This window comes from Apteryx rowi, unplaced genomic scaffold (genome assembly GCF_003343035.1).
Source record: "Apteryx rowi isolate R43461 unplaced genomic scaffold, aptRow1 scaffold_401, whole genome shotgun sequence".
Classification (NCBI taxonomy): domain Eukaryota; kingdom Metazoa; phylum Chordata; class Aves; order Apterygiformes; family Apterygidae; genus Apteryx; species Apteryx rowi.
Window position 1 is genome coordinate 716,422 of NW_020450542.1, and position 11,043 is coordinate 727,464.

An 11,043-nucleotide genomic window follows, 5' to 3' on the forward strand; every position below is an offset into this window, starting at 1 on the left:
GCAGCTATGATGGCACTCCCTCCCCAGATATGATTTTTTTCTTTTTTTAATTCACATGTTAGTCAGCTGTAGTTTTACAGAACTAGTGTCAGTCTGTGCTACTTAAGGAGCTTGCAAGATTGAAGACTTTCAATGGAGGCCCACCTGTCTAAAGGTGCCAGAGAATTTCCAAAGATCTTTCTGGACCTGAAGATTAAGATACAAGGTTTTTAGGCATCTCAGCACAGCATCTTAATACCCAGCAGGCACTTCACAACCCCAGAAGCCTAAGTCTCTCCTCCCCACATCACAAAAAAAAAAAAAACAAAGCCAAAACCAGCAGAAAATGATTAACTTTTACCCTAAGACAGCCCAGGTAGATGAAACAGTTGGGTTTTGGACTTTTCAGTTGATCACTAGTTTCTTACACATGATTGACTGGAGAACTTACTACCTATATCAGGTCCTCTTAAATAAGATTGCCTCCCACCCTGCCCAACAGGGTATGGTCCTTACTGTCAAATGTGACAAGGAAGAGATTGCTGCTGCCCACAGGAGGCCGTGCTGCCAAATTCCCTTCCCGTCCCTTGAGCACGAACCCAGCATTAGGAGTCATGTGCATGAGTGGAAGTTTGATTGTGGTTGTTGAAAAGAACTAATCCCTGCCCAGGCAGCTGACCTCCTCGGGGCAGAAATTAAGTGGAACTCTTGCACGAGAAGAAGCATAAGGAAGAAAATTACTGTATRCTGTGCAAGGGTTGTTTTGCAATAGAGCTATCCCACATGGGTTTATGCACCATCATGCTCACTTCACGCAATGCATCTAGACTAATCCATTAGCCAAGGATGAAGTGAAGAGAGCACAGGGCTGATCTCATTGTTCTTCTATAGCAAAATGAAATTAATTGTAGGAGACAAGTGACTTGCTAGTGTACAGGGGTGGAGAGAGAGACAGCCCACAGGCAAACAAGAGTAAAAAGAATTCAAAACAAACAAAAAGAACAAAACTTGTGCCTTATTTTGGGGAAATATCAGGCATTGAACTGCACAGCCAGAGCACGTTTCCAAAAAAAAGAAATCCAGATTGCAACAAAAGGCATGATGAAAATATATGGAAAGGTGTGAAATTCTCATGAGCAAAACACACACACAAAAACCCGTTGTTATTCAGTAAAGCCCTGACTCATGCAATTTACTCACTTCTGCGACAGGAGTCTCGACAATACACTGGCACAGGGCTATAGTCCGTAGGTGGCAGTATTCTGCTAAGAAGCAGATAGAGCAGTAGTAGGTTTCTGAAACCTCCAACAGCATCAAGGAGAGCTTGCAAAAAGCAAACATTCCCCCATCCTCACTCAGCTGCAGCTCATCCAAAAATCCCTCTTCCCTACTCAGAGCAAGAAGGTTTTTATGGTGTTGTAAAGATGAGTTAATATGATATCCCAAGCTAATTCATTGCACAGGGGTGTAACTGAAAAACTTTCATGCTATCATCACCTGAAACGTGGCACTGCTTAGCATAGAGGAGGTCTGTTTCCTAAAAGGTATTCAGTATGTGTCTGGATTAAGGTAATTGCTTCACAAATCCAAGGCAAGTTTCCCTTACATTTCTGTGTGATGGTTTTTATGAGAGATCTCGGGACTTACCAAGAATGAAAAGCTTAAATACTAAGACAGGACATATGTTCATGGTATAGCCCAGAATCGCAGTCCTCAGATTCATCCTCATTTCAAATTGGCATGACTCCAGTAAAGCCAACAAAATTACACTGGTGGAATGGTATCAGGTATAGCATGGCATAGAAATTCACAGAAATTTAGGGTTACGAACCTCTCACTCTCTCTGCAATTATAATCCCTACAAAATTAAGTCACTGAGAAATGTTGTGCAAAATGAACATTATGTGAAGTGTAAGAGGAAGTTAGATTTAGCCCAGCCCATGGGCTGGACAATACTCTGGCACAGAAACACAACAGAATAACTGATGATGATGAGGCAAGGCAAAGAGCAGGTAAGCTAGCCCTTCCCACCACACCGAGATGCAGAAACAGCCAACTGGCTACCTTCAGCATGCCAGCCAGGGTTTCTGCCACCATGCCACCCCTGGCCGACAGAAAAGGCAGAAAGTCACCAGGGTGATTTCTCTGAGCTTTCTCACCATGTTGTAGGGGCAGCTCCACTGAAGTTTGGACACAGACAGCTCTACACTTGCCTGTCCCATGGGTGGTCCCATCACCAGTTCGCAATTTGGAAAACAGACCCAAGCACTTGCCCATCCCATGGAACCTAACAGAAGTAGCGGTCTTATCCAGGGAACAGTATCATACCTGCTGTCCATCTTGCATTTAAAAACAACAATACCATTTTTCTTAATAGACAAAGGGTAAAGAGAGGTCATGCTCACAGTTATAGAGCCTAAAAGCCAGATATTAATTTCGAGAGACCGTAATAGCTTCATGATCTGTGCAAGCAAATCACTGTCATTCCAGATGATGTCTTACATGCACTGGCTTCTCTGTAAAATGAATTTACCTTTTCATTATTATTTACTGACTGCCATTGTATTTCATTTGTATGGATTTTATCCAGCAAATAAGGGGAAAAAAACAGCCTCAGAAAATCTAATAGAAAGATGGAGACAGTGAACAATCATTGGARTCTGTATCTTGACTCTTGAGGTCACATTTCTGCCTTTTTTATTATGTTCATTTCAGGGAAATAAAAAAAAAATTCTAGATGGCAACGTATCAGATCTGATAACAGCATGGGCACATCCATCAGGAGCAGCAGTGCCAAAAAAGCACAGCTGTGACAAAACCAAGAGGTTACCCTCACTGTTAGGCTTAAGCAATTAGTTTGTCACCCAATCAATATTCAAAATACCACTGACTTTCTAAGAGCCCCTTACTGTGCACGCTCAGGCATGGCTGAGTCATTTGCAGCATGTACTGGCCTATATTCACGCTCAGGATGACTGTGCTCAAACCTTGATTCCTCCCACCCTAAAGTGATTCAGCCCATAGTTTTCAATCACCATCCTGGGATCAGGGCAAAGGCTGGAGCCCCTCAAAGCTACTGCTGCTAATGAGTCTTCACAGAGACCTATTTGTATAACCACAGGACTGGGGTCATTAAGGCTAGCCTGAGAGAAGCTCAAGAATATCATTAGTTTCCATTTTACCCTCATTTAACAAAGCTGTCTCAGTGAAATGTTGTCTGGAAGAAAGGCCGATTAGCTTGCAGGAGAAAACAGTGCTGAAGACTGAAATAATGGGACAGTGACAGTGTAGAAACTGTGATGTGAACATGCTCAGGAGCTGCTTTCTGAGTATAAAAGACAGCCCAGAAAAGACTGGCAAGACATCAGCCTATAGTCTCCTAAATCACCAAGGCAAACCAAGTCTGGTTTGTTACTTTCACTTGTCTTCATTAAAAATAAAAACATACCCAAACAACCAACCGGGACAACATATCCCCATGCATAAAATCTAAATGGGTATAGCACTCATTCATGAAATGGCAAACACTAGCTTTATACCTTCAGTGTTCAGAGATGCCACATACATCCACTTTCCATCTCTCCCAGAAGGGCAATACCAGCAAAGGTATGTTATACTGAGCAAATGCATTTCTCCCCCTTCTCCCCTCACTGAAACAGAAGCTGTGCAAAAAGGCAGGCAGTGATCAGGGCACAAGAAAGGGGCGGGAGGGAGGGGGGGAAAGGAACAGAGACTTAGCCGTCTATTGAGGCACCAAGCCATCAAACTTAGGCTCTTGTCCAAGAACTTATTTGGGTTTTGAGTGGTTTTCTACAGGAAATTAAACTTGCAGCATCATGGCAATTATGTGCCAGGAGGTGCATCCCTAATAACTTTGTACTTGTCTATTGCTTTCAAAAAAATTTTTAAAAGGAAGTAAAATTCTTTAAGATAAATACAGCTCTACTAATCTCATTAACCCAGCTGGCCAAACTGAGGACAGATTATATTCATGTCTCCACAGAAAGTAATGGATACATTAGACACAAGAGAATCCACAGCCAAGACACCTTATTGTACCACAGTCCTGTACCACTACTTCAATTACAGCTTGCAGTCTAAGTTGTGGCACAAATCCATACAAAATCAGGCTTCYTTAGTCCTTGTACTGATGGCATTTTTGTTTATCCAACAGGTATCTAAATTCAAACACATACAGAAAACTAGGAACCAGCAACCTCTTGCTAGGGAGTTAGTACTAGTATCTTGGGCAAAGTTTCATAGCTGAAGTCTGCTTCCTTCTTAGTTATGTGGCTGCAGTGTTATTTGGCTCTTTCCTTAAATAGCTCAGTACTGCTTAAAATCCCTTCCATCCCTCAAGGGAGACTTTGCAGACTGCAGAATTTCTGGACTGTCCAGTTCCTGAGAAATACCAGGCAAAACAAAACAGGGGAATACATCACAGCATTTGTCAGCTAGGTGGTTAAAACCTTCTGCAAGTTACATCAACTATATATTCAAGAAACCCAAGTCTTAGAAACCCCTATGGACCTGTTGAGCAGTGAGGTTGAGAGGGACATTCCTAAGTACCTAAAGTCTCAAGATAAAGTAACTTGGATTCTGGCCCTACAGGTTCCAGAGCAATACTGGTTTATTCATAACAAGTTTCCAAGGACTCCTGATCTGAGGATTTTCATGAGTCTCCCTCAGATCAAGCACAAGTTTTCTACAATGGTGGCCTGCATGTATTTAATGTTTCTCTGTATTTTGTATAGTTGAGGAAAAGCCAATTAGAGGCGGAATGACTTAAGCAGGACACAACAGAACCGTTGGCAATAACTACTATGCTGAATGTAGAAACAACATGTAGATTTGAGTGATGTGAAAAGATTAGTGACACCTGAATTGGGCTGTATCATCATCTACCACATCAACTACCAGTGTTTTTGCTCAAAGTCAATGAGAAAAAAAAAGAAAAAAAAACTTTTTTGGTGGAGTTTCAAAGGAACCTCCATCCTCTGCGAGTTCAGAAGACACATTACACTCTAGGACTACAATAGAGGGGAAAATAAAAGAGCTTTGACAAAGAAAACATTAACATTTGTGAGATACAACAGCAAAGGCTGCTGTATAGCAAAGCCCAAGGAAAGAAAGAAAGAATTTTCTATAACACACTCCGTTAAATGCCTATTTAAAAAAAAAAGAAAACTAAGTACCACCTAAAACACAGGTATTCCTATGGTCCTCGGCCCTGGTCTCTTGTATAAATAAGATGCATTTGATCTCATTTTCTGCTACTCCATAAGCCACCCTGCAAGCCTTAGCTGTGCAGAAAAAGAGGTAATAGGCATGGGCGTTTCTTAGCTTCTCTCTGCCTCAGTCTGAGTCATAACTCCCGCAGGCCCTGAAGAYTGAGATACACAACTCATGTTTGATCTTTTCTTATTAGTTTCTGTTTTCTGAGATCAAATGCCTTTCCCTAAATCATAGAAGAAAGAATACAGCTCCTTAAATAAGAATCAATGCTCTTATGTGCACAGCACTATGAACTAAGTCCTTAAATTCAACTGTGCCATGGGTTTCTCAAGCTGTCTCTATTGATCCAAGCCAATTCAGCAGCAACATTTCCCAGACTCATCAGGAAAAAAAAGAAATTGAACAAAAGCTTTTCCAAAGGCAGGGTAAAGAGGCAAGAGTAGCTTAGCTGATATTGAGCTGAGTGGCATATATGATTCATTGTCCCACTGCCATCTGCAATTGGGGTATGCATAGCTGCCCTGTAAAAAACTTCCCCAAAGCTAATAGGCTCATCTTCAAACCACCCAAAGAACCTGGATCTCACCTCTCTAATGAATTATGGATATGGTCCAGAAGCATCTATTAATACTCACCACTGCTCCCACAGCCTCCCTGAACAAAACACTTAAGGAGAAATAGAAGCAGTCAAGGGATATTACACCAAAGATGTATCAACTCCTGCCAGGGATGGAGTCAAAGACTAAGTGAGAATACATTTTGTTTAAGAAGTGTATGAGCAACTGTATGTTCATAAAAACCTATCGGTTTGTTAACTCACCTACATCTTCTGCAACTATGCAGCAATTAAGAGGTGACTGATGCCTCATCTCATGACTATAGAGATGCACTCTACTTATTTAGTCCTTAGTGTAAATTGTACTGCTAATCTACACATTTTCTTGGTAAGGTATCTGCAGTCAAAAAAAAAGGAAGAAAGATTTTATTTAACAAGTGATTCAGTAGAGGTTATTTGCAAATCTTTTAAACCTGTAAATTCTACAGAAGTCACACAACCCTACCGGGCTTCCTAGATGATATTTCAACACAATGCTGTTGTATTACCTTATTATTACCCTTCCACTTAACAGGGCTTTTTTCCTTGGAAGCCAAATTTGCCCTAAGCAAGAGTCAAACCACAGTCCTGGTGCTGTAAACACTTACAAATACAGGATACCCCAGTGAACGCAGCAGGATTTCATAATCCAATGCAATTCAGTTGCTGATGACCAACTCCAAACACAGGAAGGCAGCAGTGGCACAGTCAGCCCATAAGCTGGCCATAAAGATTTGCTTAGGAATTGCGTATTTAAACCTTCACCTATTCTCACTTTATGTTTCATCTATAGAGTAATATATATGTAACAATATAGAGATTAGAATGTATTTTGTATCTGTCTATACACACACGCGCAGAAAAGAAGGGTTTCCTAACACAAAGCTTCCTACAGAAAGCGCAGGCTAAGCCCCAGCTCAGAGCAGGCATTCAGAAATTATGACCAAATTCATTAGCCCAAAGGTCATATGACCAGTTCATCCTAGTAGGAATAATAAAACTCAAGTCAAAGTTGAATTAGGTTCGAATTAGGCAAAAACTTTTACCTTGCTTCACTTCTGCCACCTCTAACCCTCTCAATATAAACATTTTTGCTCTTAAAAAGGCCCACCATGCTAAACCAAAAGGCATTTTTCCAATGTTTTCTTCAAGGTCACATAGCTCCAATGGGTTTCAAGACAAGATACCCAAGACCCAAGTACGACATGCAGTGTATCTGTATTAGACTTGATGAATGGGAGTATCTATGTTTATGAAAGTACACATACTGAGGGATAAGGGAAAAAAGATCAGAAACCCTTATTCGTGAGGCTAAGTTGTAACAGGACTTTGAGACACTATTCTCAGTTCTGGAACAGTTTTTCTGCTCAGCATTAAATTGAAAATCTCTCTGCTCTGGGAAAATAAGACTTACAAATGAACTCACTGTTAGTAACAAATTTAGAGGTTCACTGTTGCTTTAGAATTAATGACAGTTTAATTGGTCAAATCTCCTTGAGGTGACTTCATGTTCTAATCTCAAGTTCAGTCTGCATGATGTGCAAGTCATTTCTACTCTCTAGACAGAAGAGACACCTTCCTTTGTCAGAGGAAGAAAAAGGAAAAGGAAAAAAGTCATGTTAGAAATCAGGTAAGAGTTCAACTACAGATGGTGCAGCATGCCACAGTGAGTTAAGTTTTCATGACCCTAACTCTAAGTTTCCAGAAAGTACAACTGTTTTATTTAAACACACATAGAACAGAACATAAATGCCACACAAGACCCATTAGAAATATAGAATTTATTTCTCTTTACATTAAGACAGCAATAGATTGTAGTTTTGAACATGCTACTTCTTGTATCATAGATGACTTATGGATCCTGTTTAGAGTTGTGATAGCTATTGCTGGCCCAGATCAACACAAAAATGTGTTTCTGGAGTTGTACTCTTAAGACCTTTAAGCCATTAGCAGGAATTTTTTTTTTTTTTTTTTTYCAGAAAAGTAGTCTTGCAAATCCACTTCCTAGAATACATCTGCCACAGCCTAACTTATTCAGCTGCCTACTGTATCTTACCTTTAAGATAGCTCTCCTGGTCTGAAGAAAGCAATTTGAACAGTAGCAGTAGACAGTAGATTGAGGATTCACTCTTTATACCTCCCCTCAGACAGCAGTTCTCAATAAAGACAACTCCATGTCACAAGGCTGCCAAATTCCTCATGGTCCTTGAGCTGTGCTTTTGGCAAGGCAGCTCCTTCTCTATCCTTTGGGATCTATCAGTCCTTGCTTCCCTCCCCCATGCTCATCCAGGTCAAGGTAAACAGAGTCAGCCTTAATTTTGACACCATCCTAAAACATGTTATATAATAACTCTACAACAACAAGAAGTCTGTGAGCAACAGGAAGAAAACAAAATTTTGTTATGTTTAAAGTTTCCCATTACCATGGACAAGAGGTATCTGCACAACCAGTGTTCTCAGAGCATCTGTCCAGCGTACTTCCCTTCATCCTTACGAATTCAGAAAAAGTAGTGTCGTGCTTTTTTGCTTTTGTCCCTTAATTCTCCACATGCTCCATTCCCCGATACCAGGAGCCACAATACAGCAGTGCATCATCATGCTTACAGTGAAGATGGGGAGGGACAGCAGAGGGAGAAAAAAGGGGGAAGGAGGGAGGGAGATATACAGAGACACTAACCTTGGCAGGCTCTGCACCAGCCACACAAAGAATATGCGCACACATTACAAGAGGGATTTTGTTACTCTGTTTTTTGTTTGTTTTTTTTCTTGTAATTAAAAACGATTATTCCTGCTAAGGCTGGATGTGCAAAAATTGTTTGAAAGAACCACCATTCAGTCTGACTCTGTTCCTGTAGACAGATTTCCTATTGATCCATTTCTTACTAGCATCTTGCTGTAGTTTTTCTGCTGTTCTTCCTTGAAAGTATCTTTGACTTTAGCTCGTTTCAGGCCTCCATCCCTGGAATAGAGCAGGAGAGAGGTACTCCATCAGGTTTGTTACCACTATTGTTATCAAAATAGGTATTACATCAAATATCTTAGTCAACTCTAGAATCTTGTCCCACAAGACGTTTCAGGAGGCTTTTCTTCAGAGCTTTTAAATACAAGTTTAAGTGTGTTTATTAAAACAGCACTTACCCAAAGCCTTAATGAATATGCAGGCCAAGTTTAGAGTTTAGCCCATTAAAGGAGAATAATGCTGATACCAGGCTGCACCTACAACTGAATAAAAATCCTTGCCTACGTGGGATAGCATTTCCCTAAACTGCAGAGGCAGCCAATCTTGTGGAAAATCATAGTTGTCCCTTGCATTACTTCCTCTCTAGGGCCAGCTGGGCCTTGTAGCTCTAACAGCTTGCCTATTCTGTTTATCCTGCTCTCACATTGTTTTCTATAGTCCAATAAAATTAAGGGGTTATACATTCTTCTAATATTCAACTTCTTACTGAAGTAGCACACAGTATGGGGAGGTCAGTACAGCAGTGACTTTCAAAGTCTGTATTTTATTGTTCATTGTTCGTCAGTGTGGCCAAGTAGTTTCACCTCAACTTCAATCTCAACATGAGAAACTACAGTGAGGGGACCCTCTTCAAATGCACAAAGCCTTCAGACAGAAGTCACTGCAGGGGAGCTACATGCTGCCAAAGACATTATGCATCTTTTTTCTCACATGCACATATCTGTATGTGCAAGTAAAGTTACTCCCTTGTTTTCTCCTGACCAGAATGAAGTGAGGTTGAATGGTATCTATCACAAAGCTAGGAAGGGAAGCATCTCTCAACCACAAGCTCTAACAGATAAGTCTAGAAGTGCAAGTAGTCCATACACTCTAAGAACGATGGCATTACTCACCAGGGAAGTTCAGTCAGTCCTCCTTGGCGAGCAATGGCAGACCTCACTCTGTTGGCAAACTGAACAGCATCTTCTCCTTCCTTCAGAGGTTTTAAGTTCAACATAATGAGACCAGAAAGAATTGAATTGAGACAGACTTCCATCACACTTTCTCATCTGCTGCCTCATCAGATTAGCTTGGTGACAAAAGATCCCTCCTCCCTTCCCATGCCAACATAATCTGAGCTTCCTATGCGTTATTCATTTAGCTCTCAATTTTCCGAAAATGTTGAAATTAGGGGAAAGTTTTGCTCCAACACAATGAGTTCATGGACAGTTTTGCAAACTATTAATATACTCTTAACTCCAGCTGGCATTAGCAGCAGTGCTACTGTAAATAGCAGTATGTTTACTGCTATCTTGTGAATATTTAGTGCAGTGTTGATGGTACCAGGCTGCATTCCACACCTTTTTCCAGCACAAACCCTGCCAATCCTTTAGAAAAACATGTCAGGAGAAGCAAAGTTCAGTCACAGGGCAAAATCAACACTGAAAGTCCAGTATAAAACCCTTTTGATTTGGGGGTGGGGGGATGGAGGTTGGGGGAAAGAGGAAAAAAAGATGCTTGCAGAGACAGTGTAGATCTTAAATAGCAATCAGACAGTCAACCATATGCCAAATTACCTTTCTAACCATTGGTGGCATGTACCACACATTGCACACAATGGCCCAGCTGGTCATTATTCGCAGCAGATAGCTCACAATATTATATTTGCTGCTGTTCCAGAATGCATCTCCAAACTGAGGATCATACTGTAAAGGATCACAAAAAGCAAACTGTAAAACCATTTCCTCACAGAACACCGCAGCCTGTTTCAGATCTCGGGGGAATGCTTTCAGTCACACACCAGAGAAAGAATATTTTCAACTAATGCGTTCACTTAACACAAGGCTTTAGAAAGTTAACCCGTGCTCATTTATGCATCTTGTGCTACATGGCAGCGCTGGTCACCCATTTGCTGGAACAGCCAAAAGAGCTACCTCTACTGTGAGCTACACGCTTCTCTTCCTTTCAGCACTGGGAAGGAGTAGCTGTGTCTCCCTCTGCAGCCTTCCTTTCTTCCAATTTTCTGGAGAAGGACATCAACCCTACCAAGTCTTAAGCAGCAAGCTCCACAGACTGAAGGATCGATCTCTCTCTCTGCCTCTCCCTGCCTTCCTCCCTCCCTCTGCCTCTCTGCCCCTCCCTCCCTCTCTCTCCCTTTCTCTCTCCCTGTCCTCACCCCACCATTCTCCACCTCTCTCTGCCTCTCCCCCCTCCCATTTCTCCCTCTCTGCCTCTCCTTCTCTCCCTCTACACCTCTGCCTCTCCCACTCCTCTATCTCCCCTCTCCCCCTCCCCC

General features: G+C 41.5%; 1 protein-coding gene across 1 annotated transcript in view; it reads right to left on the reverse strand.

Annotated features, from left to right (window-relative positions):
• Positions 1–7,570: 7,570 nt before the first annotated feature.
• Positions 7,571–11,043, reverse strand: part of LOC112970692 (glycerol-3-phosphate acyltransferase 3) — a 15,073-nt gene continuing 11,600 nt past the window's right edge. Inside the window, exons 9-11 of the mRNA XM_026075349.1 lie at positions 10,325–10,453; positions 9,662–9,741; positions 7,571–8,768 (exon numbers count right to left, since the gene is read on the reverse strand). Coding sequence (XP_025931134.1) covers positions 8,642–8,768; positions 9,662–9,741; positions 10,325–10,453 — 336 coding nt within the window. The 3' untranslated portion in view covers positions 7,571–8,641. The remainder of the gene's footprint in view (positions 8,769–9,661; positions 9,742–10,324; positions 10,454–11,043) is intronic.